The sequence below is a fragment of the Argiope bruennichi genome, chromosome 11, assembly GCF_947563725.1.
Source record: "Argiope bruennichi chromosome 11, qqArgBrue1.1, whole genome shotgun sequence".
NCBI classification, from domain to species: Eukaryota; Metazoa; Arthropoda; class Arachnida; order Araneae; family Araneidae; genus Argiope; species Argiope bruennichi.
Window position 1 is genome coordinate 4,948,172 of NC_079161.1, and position 24,661 is coordinate 4,972,832.

Below are 24,661 nucleotides of genomic sequence, written 5' to 3' on the forward strand. Positions count from 1 at the left end.
TTGCAAAGCTAAAACATTACAATCGATTTTTCATTCCCTTCCGGGGGGGGGGGTAGAGCTCTAAAACTTTGTACAATTGTGTATTCTCGATAATATTACACAATTTTACAATTCCGAATTAAATTATAAGTTGATCTACTATTCGTTTCAGCATTCTGAGAAGATCACTTTTCGACGATTCTATCTAATTAAGGGAAGAGATGCTGAAGGATTAACGCATTTCCAGAATTCTTCGTCATTCTTTGACCTTCAATTTCGCCATATTAAATACATTTTTTTATAGTGTCGTTTTTGACTGTATTATTTTAATTCAGTCCGCGAGTAATCCAAGTTTATTTTATTGTTAAATGTAAACATCTCCTCCTTTTATCTTTCCTCTCACCCCTATTTTGACGAATGAAACCCCTCCTAACGCATGCGCAAAAGGGCGGAGAATTCTAGAATCCGTTGTCAAACAATATTTTATTATGTCGAAATTTTCATTTTATCCTATGGCTCCCTCTGGAAGTAAATTTTGTATGAAATATTGATTTCAGAATTTAATAATAATTTTGATGATAATTAATACGCAAATTAAGAAACAAATTAATTAAGCACATTTATTTTGAATCATATTAAATATGTAAAATAGGACACAAATTTATGTGAAAACGACCTTAACCTCTTCAGTCCCGAGATACACATACAGTGGCTCAAAAAATTGAGAGTACAGGTTACTTTTACTTCATAAATCCGACTTTCAATATAAATAACACATTACCGGGAAGTGCAAACATGTTTTTATTTTTACACATAACAAATGGTTTAATTTAGAGTAAAAATAAAGAAAAATCAACGAAAAATTTCTAAACTGAAAATTTTCAGAAGCATATTAAATAAACATACGCAAAATTTTGCCTCAAAAAATTGAGAATACACCAATGAAATTTTTACAATATCACGCATAGAAATAAAATGTCACTATTAAATTGCATGTCTTTTGACTCTTATAATGGCCTCTAAACGTCATGGTTCCGATTTGACCAATTTTTGGTGGTATTTGATGATATTTTACCCCATTCTTCTTGTACCACTTGTTTTAAATGGGTTTTGTTTCTAATTTTGTGTTTTTGAACCACTTTTTCGAATATGGCCCACGAATATTCAATGGCATTGATGTCGGGGTACTGTGGTGGTGTGTGTAACTGCTATTTACGATGAAAAAGACACCATATTTTGAAATTACGTGTATTCTGTTTGGGGTCGTTATCTTACTGGAAAATGAAATTTCCCTCTAAACCCAAATTTTTAGCACTTTCCTTTAGATTGCTGCGAAGTATATCCAAGTAAACCGTATCATTTATAATGCCATCTATAAAAATTAAATTTCCTACCCCGGATGAAGCCATGTAACCTCAAATCATCACGGAGTCACCATCATGTTTAACTGTAGGACGTAAATGTTTTGGATACAAAGCAGTATTAGGCTTTCTCCATACAGTAAGGTGGTTGTCGCTGCCAAAAATGTTGAGGTTTCTTTCATTACTAAATATAGATTTCTTCTAAAGGTTATTGGTCTTCAATTGATGAGTTTTTGCAAACTTTCAATGCTTTTTCTGAATTTGCAGGTTGATGAACGGTTTCTCTCTAACAATGCTACTTTTATATCCAGCTTGTCTAATGGCATTTAGCACAGTTTCAGCACTTACACTTCTGACTATGATTTGAAAAGGTTCTGCAACAAGTTGGATGAACCATATGGTAGCAGCAATCTAAAGGAAAGTGTTAAAAATTTGGGTTTAGATGGAAATTCCATTTTCCAGCAAGATAACGACCCCAAACAGAATGCACGTAACGTCAAAATATGATGTCTTTTTCATTGTAAACAACAGTTACACACACCACCACAGTACCCTGACATCAATGCCATAGAATATTCGTAGGCCATACTCGAAAAAGTGATTCAAAAATACAAAATTAGAAACAAAATCCATTTAAAACAAGTGGTGCAAGAAGAATGGGGGAAAATATCTTCAGATACCACCAAAAATGGGTCGAATCGGTACCATGACATTTAGAGACCATTATAAGAGCCAAAAGACATGCCATTTAATAGTGACACTTTGTTTCTATGCGTGATATTGCAAAAATTTTATTGGTGTATTCTCAATTTTTTGAGGCAAAATTCTGCGTATGTTTATTTAAAATGCTTCTGAAAATTTTCAATTTAGAAGTTTTTCCTTGGTTTTTCTTTATTTTTACTCTAAATTAAACCATTTGTTATGTATAAAAATAAAAACTAGTTTGCACTTCCTGGTAATGTGTTATTTATATTGAAAGTCGCATTTATCAAGTAAACGTAAGGTGTACTCTCAATTTTTTGAGTCACTGTATGTGTACCTTCAATTTTTTTCATTTTTATTATCCGGTAAAGTTAAATTTTGACGAAATAATGCATGCATTTCAACGTTTATGAATTTAGCTTCCATTTTGCATCAATAAATAGCACTACATTTCGATATTTTTTTCATATCCATCGTTATTAATTAGAGACATAACAAAAATGGCGTTGAACAGAAAACGCAACAAATATAAGTACATTTTTTAATATTTATTATTAAAATAAACGCTTGTATATTTTTTTATAAAATACTAAGTGTCTGGTTAAAGTCATTACCAAATTATATCTTGTTATCTATAATAGAATCGGTGAAAATACAAATTTAACTAAGGTACACATATGTGTACCTTGGGCGTTTTCGCACCCGTTTGCTGACTGTTTGCGATCATTGCGCTGCTTATCTTTTGAGCGCTTCTTTTCAAATTGTCATTTCTTGTCCTTGAATATGTTGTATAACTTTTTATAATAAATAATTCTTATGTTCTGTAATGTAATAAAATATAAATTTAAAAATATTTATTTTTTAACTTTAGTAAGAAATTTAATTTTATAGCTGTCTTGAAGTTAGTAATTGATATTTCAAACCGACATCATGTACAGAATATACAGAATTTTATAAGCTAATAATATTTTTTTCACGTCAAGTGGCTTTAACTCAAAAGGAGGTTTTTGAACTTTTAGGAAAAAGAGATTTTAGTGGAAACAATAGAATTTTTCATGTATCAAAAATAATGAAACCTGGCAAATAGGATGAATGGGTCACAGACGATAGTCAAATGTGCCTTGTCAAGTAGAAAGATAATAAATCCGTGACTATTATCCACATGTATAGGTAATGAGGCAATTGGAATAGGCAAAAGATAGACAAAATAATTGAAACAAAAAGCTAATATGAAATAATCTGCTTTTATAAAAACATATAATATCGGAGGCATCGACCATTATTTTGCATATTACCGGCGTGCAATAATTACAAAAAATGACCGACGCGAGCATTCAAGCATTTTGTAGATTTAGTAGTTGTCAATTGCTTAATATACTATAAAATGGTGGCAAAGCGACAAGCTGAGCTGTCAGGAATGAAAATGAAAATCTTATGACCTTATTGCAATTTCAAATGCATATAATTCGGTCCCTGTTGAAATATGAGGGAATTCTCATCATCAGCAAGAAAAGAAGCCAAGAACAAGTAAAAAAAATCATCTTTCAATGAAGACGAATTAATAGAAGAAGGGTTATCAAATGATGGAAATGCAACTACAAGATCATTGGAGATTTCATTACCACCATCTGGTTAAAATAACTCTAAAAGAGTAAGAAAAATTGTCCCTTCCCAATTAAAAAGTAATAAGACTAGATATGTCAAGCCATGTACAACACTTCATGGACGATAAGTATGTATCGAAATGCAAGTACCCAGGATGTAACTCTAGGAGAAGAGTCAAGTACTCAAAATGCAGTATCTACTTACGTAATATCAAAAAGAAAAATCCTTTAAAATAAGGTTTAATAGATTATTAATATAATAAATTTTATATTTTTTTCATTTATAAGGCCTTAGAATAAGAAAAATATAGCTATTAAGTAACCAGAAAAATTAAATATTTTTTTTTGTTGAGGATACTTTGACTTACTTAAGACCCGAGGTACACATATGTGCACCTTAAAATTATGGGACTTAAAATTGTTTGATGAGCAAAATTTTTTTCCCACATACTATTTAGATGTAACAAAGGTAAAAGATCTTGAAATCAAATTTTTAAGCCAGTTTTAAAAACAAATCAGGACTGAAGAGGTTATGATTCAAGATGTCACGAAAATTTATTAATTTATTTAAATTGAAAATATTTCAGAAACAGCAATTTTTTAAAAATCTTTTCCAGTTTAATATATATTTCCACCTTCTGTCTTCTCAAATTTTGCATTGTCTTTATATTAAAAAAATAATATTTATTTTAAATGCTTAGTAAACATTTATTGATTTATGAAGTTGGTGAATTAAGCAAAAAATGTCAGTTCAATTTGTTCTCTACTGTCTCATTTTTACCCATATTGAATTCTTCAAATGCATCAACCTTTGGTATTACGGGTATGCTCTATTAGTCAGGGAAAAAACATTATCTTATTTTTCACAGAGGAATAATAGACAGTGACACTGACTCAATTTAAGGTCATAAAATGTCAATGACTGTGATCTCTCTCCTGTTTCTTCTCTACTGTCTGAAAGTTTGCTGATTTAACTAGAGAGGGTGTTTATATTTTACTATCTCCAAAGTTGGCTTATAATGTAGTTATTTTATTTTCTCATCCCTCTTTCTTACCTCCAGTTGATTTCGTATTTTTTTCTATAAAAAAATAAATATCTCTTTCTACAAACATTTGTATAAAATGAAGAAACATGATTCACTTATTGGACTCGTATGAAAGCGATTTTCTTGACTTTAACTCCTCTTTATTTATCGAATTACCATCAATTTTTCAACTTTTTTTTTGTACCAATAGTTACATTTCCTTTCAAAATAATCCCAGGAAATCCAAGAAAAAAATTAATTCATAGAAATAATAATGTAATTAATTAATAATTAAATATTTTTAATTTCTACTTTTAGTTTACATTAACTACTTGCTATCTGGGATACATTCTCCGTGCTCTTTTCAATACCTTCAGAAAAAAATAGTCATATTACGAAGATATAAACTAAATTTAAATGGTACTTTAAGTACCATCCGTAAATAAAGGGTTCATTGGACGAAAGTGTATTGGACTCTTGGAGTTGTATCGTCTCTCAGTACTGGCCTGTTGACTATCACACTTCATTCTGGTATAATCAGTATCTGCAAAAGGCTATTTCGCCCCGTACGAAGTTATTCAGATTAATCTGAATGACTTGATACCCCAATAGCATTGGCGGGAGCATTGTTTGATTCCTAAGGGCCATCATCGGATATGGCACAACCTCTCCCGTAAGAGGCAAATCTCATCATTGATAGGGGTAGCCAACCTCTCAATATATTTGTACCTACCAAGGTAATGACATCAAACACCACGCCGGAAACTTCTCAACCTCGTTTATGAGGCTCATCTGATTCATGGTATACTCAGATAAGATAAATGTTTGGTTCGTCTCAAGATGAAAGGCTTCTTCAGGTTTTCAATTGTGAGATAGTCATGACAATCTCAAAGATGTTTTTTCCACTGCTTGTATCAAAATATGAGAGTTAAATGCTATGCAGTGTCTGATATTGACTTGATTTTCTAAAAATACTGGAAGATATTTGATCCACTTCACGACCTGCAATATTCATATGTAAAAGTGTGTCTGTCTTGACCATGTGTGCAGCCATGCGGTGTAAGATTATAAGTAAATAGAATCCTTTCATATTAATTAATTTTAGATAATAAGCATTCGTTGCAAATCAAACATCAATATGTTTCCTGAAAACCTGTTATGGCTAACTATTTATTTTTTTCTTTTGCTTTCATATCCTATATCCACTTGAGCAATGCATTCGGCATTAAACAAGCACAGATCTCACCAGAATCGTACAAAATTTTCATTTAGTTTTTTCCTAATTCAAGTTATGAAATTTTGATACTTGCAGATTTAAAGCAAACTACCGTCACTTCAAGGTGGTAAGGCTGCACATAGCATTTATCCAACAAGTGATTCGGCTGATTCTGACTTATTACAATTTGCTATTGATGCTTTATCAAAAACGGAAAGAAAACGACATCATCAATGCCCGTTTTAAGAGTTTAAAAGTGAGATATAACATATTCTGAAATCTTGACTTGCGTATCTTCGAATAGCGCCAAAACAGCTTCATCGATGCAGAATGATAACAGATCCACCCAATACCAGTCTGTGCATTAAGTCTATCGTGTCCAAAGTCTTCCGATTAATGCAGTGTGGAAATCTAGAAAGGCGATCATTCATTTGATGCCGTCTTCGTTCACCAACTATGGACCAAAATCTGAGATTCTTCCCGATACAACCTCGTGCAGCTTCATAATCGGATCTGTATGTAGTTGATTTATAGCATTTTTTGTAACTGAAAGCTTCTGGTTGCAGTAAAAATATTTCCGTAATTTTAAAAGCATTTATCTCTATAAACACAAAATATTATACAATATTTCCGCCATGTGACTCGTTATTCTCAATGCCGGGCATAATCCTGACATTGTTGTCGGCCATTTTATGCTAAATGTTTATTAGAATGTTTCTTTATGTTTATAGGGAAATATTCTATCTCTAATCAATGTTCTATTCACAATTGTTATTTAATTTAATTTATTAAAACCTCGAAGAAAATTCGTATTATGGAATAAAGAGTTTGAAATAAAACATGCTCTCTTTTAATGTTTTTTTTTTCTCCGCAGAGAAAGAAATGGAAGAAAGAAAGAAAAAGGAGCAAGAAGAGAGACTGCAGAGTCAAGAGCCGGTAAGTCACTGCAATTGTGAATGATGAACATAGAAAAATAATGGATTGAAATTTGAATTTTAAATCACTGTCATCATTAAAATGTTAGAATCATTTTATCTGTGAATGTTTAATAACCAAAAAAAAAAAGATTAATTTAATACAGAAACGGGAACAATACAAATCGATCGGAAATAGTCAGATCTTGATTTATCAATGTGATGATCGATTTAATATTTTTAGTTGCCAATTACAAAAAAGATGTTTTTTAAATTTCGAATTATTGCCACTTATTTTATTGAACAATAATGAAATAATTTTTTTAATGAAATCTTAGTATACTGATTGCCCAAATCAAGTTTTTTTCCACATAGTTTCATGTTGAAAGACAATGATAATAATTCTCATTCAATTTTTAGAATAATACAAAATATTTTTTCGCCTTTAAATTCATTTTGATTCAACCCCTAAAAACTTGAAGTATTAATATGCATATATAGTAATAAAGAAATAATAAATTGCATATAAATATATCATGACCCATTAAATAAATAATATTCCAATATGTCATAATTAATTATTCTTTAATTTATTTAATAACAATTGTGACAAAATACAATGTAACGCACAGTATTTTTCTAATATTTTGAAATTCCCTGAATTTATATTTTTTAGAAATTTATTTATTTGGCAGCTACGCTAATAATATTTTTCTAATCGACCTGCCGGAGCCCCACGGCAGCTGTCAAGTCACAATTGTCAGAAATCTGCCTACATATTCTTTCGGTTTTCACAGTTCAATCGTTATTTCGCTTTAAAAAAAAAAAAAAAAAAAAAAAACGCTGACGCATTTTCTATGTATTGGATGTAAATAATTTATAAACATGAATGCTGAATTTTGTGATGTGAATGTTGCCACAACAGTTTGACATTATTTTCTGATCGGTTGATGCCGATTTAAGTTACAAAATTGTGTGATGAATGGATGTTCTTCTAGATTGTTCGAATTCGCCCACCCCAACGGATGAGTAAAGGACAACCGGTAACTCTTTCATTAACATTTAGCCTTTCTCTTTCGTCCATTTACCTCTCAAGATTTTCTTTTATACCTTTTCGTCTGTTTGCTTCTTGTTTTGTGCGCTTTCATTTCAAGTTCGCAATTTTGTGACTTCTTGTTCAGCGTGGCTCAAAATGAATGCTTTTATTTAATATAAGCTGCTTATAATTTAATACAGCTGCTGATTATATACCTCATTTTACTGAAATGCATCGGTTCAATTCTGATATCAAAACAAAGTTTTACGGAAGAAAAAGCAATTATTATGGAGAAAATTTTTTTACTCAAATCTTATTTTTAAATAGAAACTCTTTTATGAATAAATTTTCTCTGCCGCTTTTTTATTACATCTAGCTGAAATATACTTGCATCTTAAAATAACGTTCTTTCACTCATTATTCGAATGATACATTTTGTAGCGAATTTATTAAATGATTTATCATGGTTGAGCGTGAAAGCATATACATCAATTGATTTTTAGAATGAATATAAAAAATTTCTTTATACAAGACATAAATTTCATACATTTTAAAACCATAAAATACTTAAAAAGCCAATTTGATTTATAACTGTAAAAAAAAGATATATCTTGTTAAAAGTTTGAAATGAAAGAGTTAGCTAAAAGATGATCTCATAATAGTAAATATTTCAATATACAATAGAAAACAAACCTATGTTTACAAAAATAATTTTTAATTTTTCTATGCGTGAGACATCTTCTCTAATCATGATCCAAGAGTTCATTTCTAAATAAGTGGGAACGGCTCTATGCTTCCAATAGAAAAATTATGTAAATAATTATATTTCATGTTGTTTGAGTCAATAAATGTACTGCTGAAAAAGAATACGAAAGTCCACAGGTCCTAAAATGACAGTTGACAAAATTTACTCTAGCATTTTAAATAAAAAAAGTTCTTTGTTCTGCGATTAAAGCCAACTGAGTTATAAAACATTGGACAACAGCGGTCTCGACCCAACGCAGCCTTTGGACTAAATCTTCCTCGAGTTATCTGTTAAAATAGTTTAAAATCATCTGAAATAATGATATTCAAAATTCCTGTCATTTTATACAAAGAAAAATACAGTTTTTTTTAATTGAAATGTTAGTTCGCCAAGAATGATTTTACCAAATTTAACTAAGAAGACTGGGTAACTGATATTGATTGATCACAAAAAATTCGTTAAAGAGTCAAATAACAAAATAATTGCTCCACAATATAAGAAATCTTTATTCATGAAATTTTGAAAATATCTTTACAAATACAGTGATAATTGGTTAGAACTATATATTTTCAGAACATTAACACAGTTTAGGTATGATTTAAATAAATTTTAATTTCATTCAATGAAATGAATAAAAATCATCTAATAGTATCACAAATAAATAATGATAAAATTTGAGAAATTCATCGTTCTCTAGTGTAATGGAAAGTTTGAAAGAAGGGTCAGTTCTGGAATCACGATCTTAAACTTGCGATGCTTGTACTAAAATATCCTTATTACTGTAAAACAAAACTTAAATATAACTAGATTAAGAAGCTAAAATGAATGAGCATGATAATATTTTCAAAATATAGAAAAAAAAAGTCATATAGTGTCCCATTTTCTTGATTTAATTCGAATATCTTTTCAAAGAGAACTATGGTAGTTTCGATTATAACAGGAAAATACTGGATTTTGAAATATTCTTCACCGTTTCTTCATTAACATTTATTTTCCTTCTAAACAAATAAAAGAAGGCATGTGTTTTCTTCTCTCTTTCTTTTTACCTTCAATTTATCAGAACAGTGCGTATACTTTCTTTCTACATCCATGCTTCTAAAGTCTTTTGCTATCTAAATTGTCTAATTATCACGCTGTCTAAAAACAATATTGTAAAAAGAAGCCTTAAATCCATTCATGAACACCACTGAAATATTTTGTTGAATAAGGTTCCTTGTTTTCTTTTTATGTATGAATCTTTTATTGGACATTAAACCTCTGATAAAAATGTGCGGCATATGATTAACTGTTAAATCGGAAAAGCAGTGAAATACGTGGTTGTTGCATTTCTCATTATCGTCAAATGTAGTGAGGCTCAGTGCACTCAATTTTGCCTTTGATTGGACTACAAGAGACGGGCATACATCGCGTAGTATTCAAATGTACATGTATTTGAATTAAAAGAAAATAGAATAAAAACATTTTGTAAAGTCGATGAGCGATCTGGCGCCTTGTGTGGTAACTATTTTTAGGTCGGTCTTAAGGCATCCTACTAGGTTGTAAAGATGCTTTTTCCCGAAACATTTGAATTTTTTTGAAAATAAAGTCCAAACTTCGTAGATTCTAAAAGAGATTTTGTTTTTAATATAAGTAAGATACAACTATACATACAGTGGTTTCAATAATTAATAACAGATAAAAAGGAATCAAAAACAATGGTACTTTTAACCGAAAATGAGAGATTTATTTTATTTTTATACCGTAAAATTCTCCAAAATAATACTTGATATGTTTATATTATATTTCTACCTACTCAACCATAGTCTGTTTATTTTTGGTATTTCAGTTAAAATAGCGTGGAAACTACATTTGTTTCCAGCGCATTTGGATGAAATAACTTACAAGTACGATGTCTGAAGAATAAATATTTCGCTATGATTGATTTACGGGAAATTTGATAGCTCTCAAAATCAATTTAATAAAAATTTTTGAAATTCTTTTCTTGAAATTTGATATGCATGCATCTAAAACCTTCGAGAGTGTGATAAGCCCTAGATTTTAAGATAATTTCACTTAGACACATTTTAGAGACACTTGAAGATCGAAACATAGGCTAATTTTGACAAAAAAAATCATTAACGGCGACTTCAAATGCTCATAAAGCATTTATTTATTAAATTAATTTTTATCTTGAGGTCTGTTACATTTTATTTAGTTTGAACCATATATAGATGAAATAGAAATTAAATATTCCCATTGTTTTTTTAACTTACTTTGTTTTTCCTAACATTGAAAATTTTGCTAAATTTTTGTTAAATAAACAGTATTTTTTTTTTCAAAAACTAAAGGCAATGAGAATTTTTTTTTCTTCTAATAGTGACCTTTAAAGTCTGTTTTAGCTATTTGGTACAGTAATAAATTTTTATGCATCATTTCTTACAAATTCATCTCCGAACCTAGTCGGATACCTTAATCCAACGCGTGATTTAAATGGATCAGTTATGGTATTTCTATTGCCCGCAATTCACCATTGGAGAGTGGTCCCTTTCTCTCCTTGCTGCCTTCGTATTGGTTAATGAAGGTCTCCCCACCGAACGTTGAAACTTTCTATACCTAATGGGGTTGGCGCAGATCTCTCCTCTTCACGTAATATGCAGCGATTCATTTGAAGAAAAGGAATAAATTTAAGTAACACATTTGTTATTTTATTTTTAATCTCTTTGTTCTCGTCTTTGCACATATGAGATTGATATTGTCAAAAAATCCTAAATCCAATTGTTGACCTATCTTCGAATTTCGCAGCTCTTTGAGTTATAAAAAAAGTAATTATGTCCCTTCGTCTGTGAGTTGATTAATTCAGAAATGAAATTAATTAAATGAACTAAATTAATCATCCTTAGATCCTCTTTATACCAGAATTGTAGATTTATGTCAAATTTAGGGTGAAATGCTTTCATGGGAAATCTATGGGTTCGTTTCCCGCTTTTGCTCACGATCGTTTAAAAACGTAAACAGCAGACGCATGTAACTTTGCTTATAGTTTTATTGCTAGAACTGTTCATCTATTTTAAAGTTTGAATGAAAATCAGAGGAAGTATGACTGTTTATCTGAACGAGACTATGCGAATGTGATGACTCAAAAATGCAACAACTACATGGATGAAATTCGATGTATGATTTAAGCATCATAATTGTGAATTTGGAGCCAAGTATTAAGTTTTGGACCTAAATGACCAAAAGAAAGAGATTCAGTTGTAAACTCGATTATCTATACGGTACGATGAAAGTAAGCAGGAAATTATAGATAAGTGTTCACTTAATGAAAATGGCCCATTTTCAAATATTTGACCTCTTTATTTTAATTTACAGTGTGCAAATTTCTCTTTCTGTCATTGTTTTTTATTAAATAAAATTAGAATATCATTTTATTTGCTTCAAAACTCTAACAAAATTTATTGTAACAAATATGCATGCAATTTTTTTTATTGTTCTCTTGTCATATGGCATTTAAAAGAATAATTTTCCCTTGAAAAGGAATTGCTTTCATAAAAATTAGACGTGGGCACTTCTATTTGAATTTTTCTTATCTTGCAGCACGTGTGTGAGTGTGGATGCACCTTTTCTTTATATTGCATGCTTTGATTTAATGGAATTGTCTTTTTTTTCTATTTAGAATGTTGGGAAACACAAATTTGCTCATTTAAGAGTTAAAGTTTTGTTGAGTCATTTTAAAATGATCAGAGTTTATTTTTATTTCACTTTGAATTGAAATTATAAAAAAAATATTCTTTTATAATGATAAAAAGAAATGAAAAACCCGTTTCATTGAAAGACAGGTCGGCAGACAGACGGTCGGACAGAGTAAAATAAATACTTATCTGATTAATTATAACTTAGTTTCAGATATGATATCTTTTGCCAGTTCAAAAAGCTTTCACTTTTCAGTGCATTTTTGAACAGAGGAGAAGTTGTACCCGTTTCCAGTCGTACCACCCATTAACATCATAGCCATGAACTGCTGGTTTTAACTGATCCGATAGCTGATAAAGAGACCAAATTTGGCACGTTTCCACCTCACTTGGGGCCATCTATCTTCATTCTGTATTTCTAAACCGAATCAGAAATAGAACCGAACAGATCGAGACTCATACCTCAGAAAACAAGTTAAATATTTTGACGGAATGTAAATTTTGCTTAGCGAAAGCATCCCCCCCCCCTCAAAAAAAATCCACAACTGGATATTTTTATTGACATTAAAAGTGCTTTTGTTTTATTATTCAGGGCGTAGAGCTGGCGAGTATCATTCGTCAAGGGGTCGGAGGCCGACCCAGAAAGGACCCGGTAACCGGAGAACTCCTTCCTAATCCCAGGAAGATCACGGATGTCACCCAGAAGGTAAGAATAAAGTATAAAATAAGCATAAGAATAAGGTAAGGTATCAGGTATTTCCAAATAATAATTTTGTTTTTTGTGTTAATGGAAAATATATATCCTCAACGACGTTAAGAAGGCCCTTGATAAAGTGCGAGAGAATTTCAATAAATGATTGTCGATAACGTCGGTTAACTGAGAATTTTTATCCTTCGGTGTTTAATAATTTATTCTAATAACAATTTGTTCCGAGAATCATTTCTGAATCACTTCCTTCCATTCAAAGTTCAACCACATTGACTGACTTCTCAAACATTTTTCATTTCACGAAACACTGCAACATCCCAGGATGAAATATTTAGACTATGGAGAGAATGGAAATTAAAATGGTGGTAAAGAATACTTTTGAAAAGTTTTCATATTCATTATTTTTTTTTTATCAGGTCAAAATTTCTCCGTAGCGTCATTCTCTTTTCTTCGCTTCCTTACTTTACTTATTCCTTATTTTCGCTTCATTTCATACCATCTCTCTTTTTTCCAAAATTCGTTGAAAGAAAAAGGACGATGGTTCCGGTTGACTGTTCTCTTTCTGCTTATATCAGCCGACTATGCTTACAGTTTGATGTTCCATTTTTGTGTGAATACTTTTTTATACCATTAAGGTTAATGTCTACGTTGATAAGTTAATTTCTTTTGTAGAAATATATATATATATATATATATATATATATATATATATATATATATAAATTTAATATTCTTAATCTATGAATAATTTGCTTTATAAAACCGTTTAAATTTTGTTTCTAAGTGGAATTTTTAATTAATATTACACTCATTTTTATATATTCATTTATATACGTATTAATGCTATTTTATAAATTTAAAAGCTATTTTCTAAAATTCTAATCTTTGGTAGAATTTTCTTATTTAAAACCACATAAATGAAATTCTAATGCATGTTCAAATTAAGTATAATTTCTCAAAGTGTTCTGCAGTTTTTGAACTAGAGAAGAGTTTCTTTATCTCTAGTTCAGGAATTCTATAGTTGTTTAAAAGCTTCACAATGCAAAAAAGGGAAAGAAATTCAATTCATATTATTTATTAATCCCAATATTTAAAGAGTGAATGAATGGAAATATAACTTATTTTTTTGGTTTAGAAACTAGATTACATATTTTTGAACCGATTTGCAAAATTTCGATACTGTAAGTAGATTCAGTTTTGCTAATTTTTGAAAAAGAAAAACTGTTTTTGCGCAATCTGAAATGGTTGCAGAAAGTTCCAGATTTTTGTATCTATAAAACAATAAAAAAAATGAGGTGAAAAAAAGTTATTTGAATGAAGTACGAGTAAACACAGCTATAAAAGTATGATAAATTAAAAATATGTATATGCAATGATATATTTTAATCTAATTTAAACGCTAATTAATTGTTTAATTCTTATCTTAAATTAGCCCATATTACTTTATTCTAAAATTTTCTCTTATTTTCTAATTCAAATCCCAGTTTTTATTTAACTATTTACTTCTATTTATTTTTTATAAAGTTATTTATTTTTATTGATTTTTTATTTAATTATTTTTAACACCCTCTCTAAAAATTGCCGAGTCTGCATTTCTTACGCTCCGACCGAAGGTAAAAATCCCTAATATACCTAATATTCCCTTTTCTAATCGATACTTATCGAAGCTCTATTTGAATCTCAGTAAACGCACTAAAGAAAAAAATTTCTCTCACTTTCGCTCTTGTGTTCTGGTGAGAATAGACGTATTCCGTCTTTCATCTCTGTGTACAAGTCATGTTGTCCCATGGAAAAATAAATTAAAATTAATATCCCAATTTGTTCTCTTTTTAGCCACTCATTTGTAACACTAACACTATACTACATATATGTATATAAAATTAAAAGAAAAGGTATGATAAATTGAAAATATGTAGGAAATAAAATTAAAAAAAGGTATGATAAATTGAAAATATGTACGAAATAAAATTTAAAAAAATTCGATATATGAATGAAATATTATTGGAAGTATGTTCCACCATTGACGATGGGATTTTGGGGCAGTTAATGCCAATTCTATTGTATCGCCTTCGCATAGAGCCAGCTTCTCATCCATGAACTGGAGAAAAAGGTCTTTTATAAAATGCCTTTTTGTTTATACCTATAGCTAAGTGGTTGCGAAACAAATGTGTATACATATACCTAAGTGATTGTGTGCAAATTTATTCTCATCGGTGACAATGATATGCAAATAAATGATGATAATTATATGCCATCAGTTTAAGGAAATGAATAAGGGTATATAAATGAATGGTAACGTTATGAATGGTAATAAGGAAAATGGAAATACCTTTAATAGTGAATTTGTAGTATATTGAAAAGAATACTGGTGACAGATGAGTCATGTATGGTAATGGAATCATTTCAAATAAACAAATGCATAAGAGTAATGATCAGAGATGACTTTCGCAGAGCCTGGACATCCGTCGCGCCAAGTCGCAGGAGAGCCTCGTCTACTTCAACGAGCTGTCGGAGCAGGCGGCGCAGCGGCAACGGATGAGGCAGCAGCAGAAGATGGCGGAGAGAGCTCAGTCGGAGAAGGTAAGTGACTGTAAGGAAGCACGACGGATAAACGGACCTGACCTGATTGAAGGCGGTGTCCGTTTTAAAACTTAATACATGGACAAAATAAATAAGTGACTGTAATGAAGCGGGAAGGATAATGGATATGAATGACCTCATCGAAGAGGGCGTTCATCGACTGAACTATCTGCTACCTAACATCGATTCACTGCAGATTTTTATGAAAATTTGGTTTCAGAGATCCGCAGGATAAAATTTAAAAAAATGCAAGGCAAGCCAAAGGCTATTTAACGAGCAATTTTCATTTTACATATTTTATACGACATAAATATCAAAAAGAAATGTCGAATCATGGCATGCATTTTCCATTTAAAAATGAATGCATCTAAAATAGAATGCTTATAATCAAATTATAAAACCTTTTAAATTTATATTATTGAAGAAGTGAGAAAAATAAAACTTCACATTCCACTTTTCTAAGAATATGTTTGATAAATGTAAATCCAAACTTTAAAAGCAGCAAATATAACAACTTCTTTACATTGGTTCCAAGCATCTTCCTATTTGATGGACTCCAGAAATAGCTATACCTGCAAAAACATAACATTTATTTAGAATTTAGAATGTCAGACTTCTTCTGTCCAATTCAGTTCTGCCCAATAGCGCAGAAATGGGATCTCCACAAGACCGTTCTTTTTCAGAATCTGTGTGTTAGTTCAAAATCGACTTTTTACCCTTTTTTTTTTCTTTTGGTATTTTTTTTTCTTTTACACTTTTCCCTTTTTCTTAACCTTTCTTCTTGTTTTCATTTCTTATTAATTATGTCGTCATATTTTTTCCCGCTGCCTTTTCATCAGGTGTGGTTGACCTAAGGATTGGATTAAAAAAATTTGTAACAGGCGAGTTCTTTCAGAAGTAAATCTTTAAGGAAATGTCTGTTCTTTGAGGATATCTGTAATATTTAAAGCAGAAAGTCTAACTATATGAATCAAACACACGTCAAGTTAAGGCGAGTGCAACACAAATCAAGTTAATCAAAGTAGGTGGGATTGTTACAACCTACCTTTATTTTCGGACATCTTTGTAGATTTATAAAAAAAATATTTTGATTAATAAAAAAAAATCAAAACTGTTATAACTTAGTATGTAGACAAAATAAATAAATAAAAACATTTTTAAGAAGATCAATGAACTTAAATTGAAAATTTGCAAAATATTTTTTCTCCATTTACTGGCTAAATCGGAGAAAGAGATCATAACTTCTCACTCATTTAATACAATTTGTTATCCATTGTATATATATTACATAATAACTCATTGAAGTGAAAAAATTTGCCTTCTTTGAAAGAAAATAATGCAAATTATTTATAGGATGCATAAAATGTATGCCCCAAAAATGAGGTAAATTTCTCAATTTTTGCTGACATGTTTAGATAAAATAATAAATGCAAAATATTAAAAAAAATTGTTTTTAAAAAACTGTCTAGAGAAGAAAAATTAAATTTTTTTACACATTTTTATTTAATCTGACTGAATTCTTATTTTTCAGCGACTGAATTTGTTACTCGATTCTTCATTCATTTCCCGATATGCTAGCATTTTGAAATAAAGCACATTTCTATGTTCTCGACAATAATACACCATTCTGCTATTTTTAAATTTTTAAACCAATCAATTTATTAATTACAAATCAATTTTTAGAAATGAATTCTTTATGAGAAAGGCTGACTATAAAATTCCAGGGGGAGGGGGGACTGATTTCAAGAGAGCATTACAATAATGAATTATAAAAAAGCGGGGGGAATAAAATAAAAAAAATAATTTAACTATTAAATTTAATAATTAACTGTTAAAATAATTTAACTATAACATACTTATCCTTTCTATTCCACTAATAAAATTCCACTTTAAAAATATTTATAATTCTTTTCAGCACATGAGCACATGGGATTCGTTTTGGGGTCGTCCGGGGCATGGAGCCCCTATCAAGAGTGAAAACCACAAGAAGGAAAATCTAATCAATCTTTTGCAGTCAGAAGCTGTGAGTAAAGATTTCTTATTCATTCTCTTTATATAAGATATCTCATGACTGATTTTCTCTCTAAAGAAGGAAGGCGTGCTCAAGAAATAAATTGTTGCCGAACGAATATATGGAATAATGTTAATCCTATCAAGCACAGAAAACCCTTAAATAAAAGAGGGAAGGGGATAATGTTTTGACCTCTTTTCAAGTGATAAGATCTGCGGTCAGTTCAGACTATCATGGGTTTTACCCAACACTAAATTCCTCATTTGCAGTCAAAAAGACGGGAGTAATATTATTTAGTGTGATTAACATTCGCAAAGGATAGAAATCCTTGATGAACTACTGAAGTAGAAAACCAGCCCACAAAACGAAGTTATACCACAGCTTCTCGATGGCGCAGTAGTTTTAATCCCGGACAACTGGTATCTCTAACAACCAGAATACTGCACTAATACCGGGTTTACACTCGGCCAATAGGCAGGGCATGCGTAGAGAGGCTGAAAAATGCTTTTCGGTCGATGGCAAGTAATTGTACCGACGGGACAACAATGTGCCGCTGTATTGTATTTTTTCCTATTGCACATGCGTTTGTAGAATTTGGGGCTTTTTGGCGGGGAAAAAGGGATCACTTATTATAGATTAATTCCGACGTGTTTTGCTCTTTGTTCTTTCTGATGAGATTTTTTTTTTTTTTTCATTTTATTTGCTATTTCTTTTCTATAGTTTTCCAAATTTTTATTTTACCATTTTTTTATTTTACCATGCTTTTTTATGTAAATATCTATAATTTTAATACGATACGCAGTGAAAAATTCAGGGCACCAAAACGCAATTTATAGCCAAGCATGGAATGCCTGAATCTATCGTATGGAATTGTAGCAAACCTAAATCAGTCGATTTCTGCGCATGCGCTGCTTATTGGTCATCTTATAACTGCCCTAGTGTAAATCCGGCATAAGACATTAGAGTAGGAACTCCTGTACCTTCAGAAATCTGCAGTACATGGTATTCTGCCAATCTTCATTTCGTTTTAAATATGGCTTCTATCAACACTTTCTGTAGACAACAATCCGCTTGAAGCGAGGCGGAAGAAATTCATGGCATTTATTGCTTCTTCACGCTATCACTGTCTGCGAGACTCGATGTCCCAGTAATACGGCCTCGGGTTTGGGGGGCGGATTGTTCGGAATATAAAATAATATTCCTCCAAAAACTGTGCAAAATCAAATGTGGCAAAAATTAATCTCTAAATGGTCGAATACCTACCTACCAAAGATTTTGCATCTTGGTCTGGTTCACATGCTTTAATGTAAAGAGTTAAATGCCTTCTCGTTTATGTGGCAAGAAAGTTGGGAATGGGAATACCATCTCGGGTGCTATTCAAATCAGTTGCACACATTTGAGAATAATGAAGTCCGTCTCAAAATAGCTTTCGTGAAGCTTTAAAAGGGAAAGTATATGTAACTAAATTGTCACTACGTCTTTACACTATGTTTCTCCTAGTATATACATAAAAACTGTGAAAGCTCTTCCATGTAGATTCGATACAAATGTAATTCGTAAACGTCTGTTATTTGAATCACACTCCACGTTTATTTTTACATGTCGTATAAGAATTTTCCTGGAAAAATATCCGTATTGCAAGAAAATGAATAATGACTCTAGAATGAAATGACACGAGTAATAGCCATACATTTAAATGCACAACTATGTGCTTACAATAATTCTCTTTGAGATAAAAAGCAAAGTAAATAGAATATCCTACTGGAGTTGAACTCAAACATTTTCAACACCTGCAACTTCATGCTGTAGATTTACTTCAGAAATCCTCTTCTTTTGGTATCATTTGATTCGCATCGCATTAGCCATGAAACTTTAAGAGCTATTCAAAATCTTGGATTTCCTCTACAAATGGCTAAGTGCTTCGACAGATACCCACATAAAGTACCAATTTCGAAAGCTTAATAAATCTGCTCTTTATGCATGTAATCGCATAATAGAAAGGAAAATAAAACTACCTACAAGATGACTGGAAGATCCAATGAGCGAGAGAAACAATCTTTCAAGTTTCCAGAAGCACCCTGAGATTAAATTTTTTGAGACTTCGTATTGTGTGTGTTACACAATGATGTCATTTAGTGTCATCTAAAATTTCCTTTTCTAATTGACCGAATAATTTAATAACAATTAGAGAAAAAAAATTTCGATTTGATGAGAATAAGTTTTAAAAAGTAACTAAAACAATTATTTTTTAATTAATTTTAATTAAAAGTTAAAATTAGATAACTTTATTAGGAAAATTATAAATAAATTTATTTGGGAAGAATTTCACGAAGAAAGCAGCATTGTTAGTTTTTGTTGCGTTTAATTTATATATCGAAAGGTCAAAAAGGAATATTGGATTAGAAAGCGCCGAATCAGGAGCAAAATGAAATATTGATTATGTTTATATACTGAAACCATTAGATGTTCTGCAGTGTACATTCATAAATCACCGTCAAACTTTAAAAAGTTTTTTTATAATGTCGCTGATGTCAGAGGGAAAAAAGGACGATATAAAGCAGCCTTTGTGCCATTTCAAAACTTGGAATAAATTAAACTTAGGTAAACAAGGGAACTCAGGAAAGGTATCACGCTTGGTTTGGATGCATGAACGTCAACTCGCAGTCAAGGCCAATTGGCTTTACATACATACTGCTACAAGCCAAACTCGAGCACCATTGAGAAAAAATTTTGCTCTGTCAAAATATTTTAACTAAAATGAATTAGAAAAATCGCGAAAAGGTTTTTTTAATAATGAATTTGTTGTACAGCTAAAAACAAAACCAAATAGCGCCAATTCATAAATTATAATTAAAAATTTAGACATAAATATAAAATGTGTGAAAGAGAGCCCGTAAGCTAAAGTCAGACATCTCACGGACATTAAGCACCAGATAATTGCAACCTTGGCTAAAATTTACTGCCGCCTTTATGGCTAACCTTATCATTGTTCCGGGAAATTTCTCAATTGTGTTATTTTCATTTACTGTGGAAGTAAATATTAATTTAATTAAAATATCAAGGCAAAGGGGAAAAAACGAGCTTTTAGTTAAGATAATTGATACTAAGCTTGCTGATGATGGAAAGTCTGTGCCAGAAATATCACTGATTGTCCACAGAAATCATTCAACGGTTCATGACATCATAACACGCTTCGAAACCAATAATCAGATGGAAAATAAGCCTAAGGAAACCCACAATAAGATTTTCAAACAAGCAGATGATTGATATTTAAACAGAAAGTAAAAACAAATTCGTTCCTTTGTAAACCTGTCTATTATTGCTGAAAAGGGATTAGGGAAAAATTTAGCCCATCGACAGTAAAAAATGTACTCCATTAGGCAGATCTCAATGGAAGAAAATCCAGACAAAAGCTTTTCATTAATAAGCGAAATCAGATTAAGACTTAAATTCACGAAATAAGGACTTAAATTCGCAAGGCACGTAAAAGAAGGATTTTTTTATTGCGAAAAATGCCTTATTTAACGATGAGAGCAAATTCGACATGTTTCGATCCGATGGCAAACCTTGCGTCTGGAGAAAATCGAACGAGGAACTACGCACAAAAAAAACTTGAACGCAAATGTGAAACATGGTGAAAGATCAGTAAGGGTCTGGCACCCGCTTTCAGCTGCCGGCCCAGGAACTCTGCATTTTATTGATGGGAGAATGGATCAGAATGTGTACTTCGACATTTTAAAGAAAAAATTACAACAAATGTGCTGAAACTTTCTCTCGGAAACAACTGGCAATTTTATCAGATTAATGATCCGAAACATCGATTGCGTTCCTGTCTTCGATATAATCGTCCTCACTTTATGGATACTCCACCCCGAATCTCAGATATAGTACCATCGAAACTTTATTGGAATACCTTAAGAAAAAAAGTCCAGGAACAAACCAGTTCCACTAAAGATGAAATGGAAAAAGTATTGTTGCAAGAAAAAGAAAATATTAAACTTAATTTTTGTGAAAACTTTGTGCAATCTATGCCTAAAAGTCTTAAAATGGGTATAGGAAACGAGGACTTGCATACAAAATAATAATTCATTTGAAATATTAATTAGTTTTTAAAATCTTTTTATCCATCCGAGTTTGGATTGTGCCTCATTTTTGTTTTGTTTTGTTTTTTGCCATAATTTATGGTTAAAAGAAATTAATTTATAATTTTATTTGTTTTTATAATTGCAATAAATATATTATTGAAAATGCATTTAACTATGTTTCTTATCATTTTCAGTTTAGAAATTTTGACTGTATTGATCTTTTTTTTTTATGCCTGAGTTTGGCTTGGAGAGACTGTCACTATTTTCGGAAAGCTGGCATGTTTGCGAGAGATTCGAAGCACCTTGCGCTTACTTTTGTTCGACTAAAACGATGATTCTTGTTGCAGGCCCAGCCTTATGTCAAGCACTACGTGACAGAGATCGTTCCCAGCAAACATAAAAACAGATACGAGTTCCCGACCAAAGATGTGATGGCCATTAAGGTAGGGGCTTCCATTGTTTTTTTTAATGAAATAAGGGAAAAACGTTGACATTTTAATTCGCTTTATTTACATTTCACCCTTTGCACTAGGAAAAGCAATTCGATGCATAATTATTCACCTAATGCAAGGACTTTTTTTAAAAAATATATATATGCATTATTAAAAAATATATATATGTATTTGTTTTGATTTCAATTTCCCCCAAAATGAATCAACTTCTCCTTACCATTCTGCAGGTATTATTTAAAAATAAAAAATAATTAATAAATAAAAATGCCAAAATGATGCATCGCCTTCACTGGTGCCTGAGAGGAGACATCTGAGAGCAAAGAGCTAAAACCAATACAGTACAAGAAATAATAAAATCTCATAAAACTCTCCGGGGGTCTTGCCTCACAGTATAAATGTCCTTCAAACCTAGTTAAGCTGTGTGAAGTGCCTTAATAGCGGTATTGAGCTCGTATATTTCGTATCGCTATGGCTTCTTTAATTGTCGATAAAACTTAAACATAAGCTATGGTCATAAAAAGTTACCTTTTATTTTTGCTAGAAGATTGTAACTACTGTAAATCAACTAACCTAAAAGCCCGTTGTTGTTTAAAAAGGAGTATAATTAGAAACATATTCTAATATCTCTTTGTAGAGCTTCAACGCCTGTACTTTCTTTTGCCGTCTAGCCAACGTCTGTTTTATGAAAGTATGGTTAATAATTAGTTCTTACTTTCTCATAAACAAAGTATAGAGAAAGCACTGTAATCATCAAAAACTTTGAACTCGAGAATAGGAGGAATCTCCACTTGTTGCACCTCCCTGAGATCGAAAAACACAGTTTTGAAAATGCCTGTAACAAATATAATTCAAACAATGCTTCGAACTAAAAGGATGAAATCTGATGTACGGCCTTTACACCAAATTTATAGATTTCTGCCAAATTCTGGGTCGTTCTCAGGGAGTTTGTCTGTCCAGCTATTCAAATATAAGTTAACACGGTAACTACAAAAGGAAGAGAGCTAGATAGATAAAATTCAGTAGCCAGATGAATCATCTATAATGTAGACACCCATCTAATATTGAACCAATTACAACAAAGGGTTGAACGTCTTCGGTCTGTCGTTTCAGATGCCCATAACCGCGATCATTCAAAAATGCAATAACTTATGTGTTATGTTATTTAATGATTGTAATTGTAGTTTTGTGTCAACTTTTTTTGTTTCAATCGGTATGGAAAAATGAGTCTAAAACGCGCATTCATCTGTATGCGAGAAAGTTTTGGTGAAACCACTCCCGTCGGTTTTTATCTAAACTCGCATTCTGTCCCAAACTTTTCATGGATACCCAGAAATATTTATGGCGCCTTGTTATTTCTTTCTATTCATCTTTTTTTTTCTCCTTTTGTAATTCACAATACATTTTTTTCTGTTAAGAGATTATTAGTTGTTTCAATCTGATTTTACTGATGACTCGAAAGTTATCACTCATTTCTTTTCAGTATTATTATTTTTGTTTTGTATTTAACATTACATTTCATTGGAAATGAGAATGACAGCGTTTCCGGAACGAATTTTTCATTCTTGAGATCGATTCATTTTCCACAATAATTCCACATTATTTTTAATGTCTTGAGCACCTTTTGTATAAATTTTTCGTTTTAAAGCTCATTGAATCGCCATTTTTTCCCTCTTTGTTTATACTTTGAAAATTAATTATTTTATAAAGTTAAGCTTTGTTTTTGTTGTTGTTAAATGTTCGTGAACATTATGGATAAAGAAGACTCCAAGAAAATATTTTTTTTTCTACTTCAACTGTATTCTAACCTCTTTATGTAGCATCTTAACTTTATGTTTATTAGAAAATATTTTATATATAGTATATTTCTTAAGTGCTCTGATAATGCGTATGAGATTTGGTACAACAAGATTTGTTAAAAAAAAATCTGTGATAATCAGATCTGAGATATTGTTAACAGTATAACAAATATTTTGTAGTAATTCAAGAACAATATCTACTCTTTGCATGTCTATAAAGAAGAACGTCTATAAATAATGTATACGTTTTTGCATGTCTATAAATAAGAACGCAGTAATATAACTAATGACTTAGAAAAGTTATTTTTCTTTTTTGCAGAAGGACTACGAATTCAGGACACCCTTCCCTGCTACAGAAGCCTGATTCTGATCGGAGTGGAAATCTTAAAAATGTCAGCTGTTTGTCGAGACATTTTAAAAACACTGTATTTTTCCCGTGGAAGTCTCAACCGAAGATTGCATCACACGAGAGTAATATTATGAAAGAAAGCATCTATCTTGAATCTACGGAAATGAAGTTGCTTTCCATTCACTCTCGAAACGCTTCTTTATTTTGGGCCTGTCGTGTTATCTGTGTCATATTGCATTTATTAAAATTAATACTTAATTAATATAATGAATGTAAACTGTGAAAACTATTACAAATATACAATAGAGTTCCTTTCATCATTACAGGCAGATAAATTTGTTTAATGCTGCATCGTTCAGTATTTTTTTAAATCAAAATGATTTAATACAAAATATATTCAGTTTTATTAAAGTTTTGTTGTGAACATCA

At 31.0% G+C, this 24,661-nt stretch overlaps 1 protein-coding gene across 7 annotated transcripts in view; it reads left to right on the top strand.

The window, feature by feature from the left end:
• Positions 1-24,661, top strand: part of LOC129957528 (uncharacterized) — a 133,573-nt gene extending 108,912 nt beyond the window's left edge. For 5 of the 7 annotated variants that reach the window (XM_056069873.1, XM_056069874.1, XM_056069870.1 and 2 more), the window contains exons 13-19: positions 6,762-6,823; positions 7,800-7,844; positions 12,843-12,956; positions 15,411-15,539; positions 17,455-17,562; positions 21,983-22,078; positions 24,203-24,661. In XM_056069873.1, the coding sequence (XP_055925848.1) occupies positions 6,762-6,823; positions 7,800-7,844; positions 12,843-12,956; positions 15,411-15,539; positions 17,455-17,562; positions 21,983-22,078; positions 24,203-24,247 (599 nt within the window). In that variant the 3' untranslated portion in view covers positions 24,248-24,661. The remainder of the gene's footprint in view (positions 1-6,761; positions 6,824-7,799; positions 7,845-12,842; positions 12,957-15,410; positions 15,540-17,454; positions 17,563-21,982; positions 22,079-24,202) is intronic. The other 2 variants (XM_056069877.1, XM_056069872.1) reach the window with 2 other exon arrangements.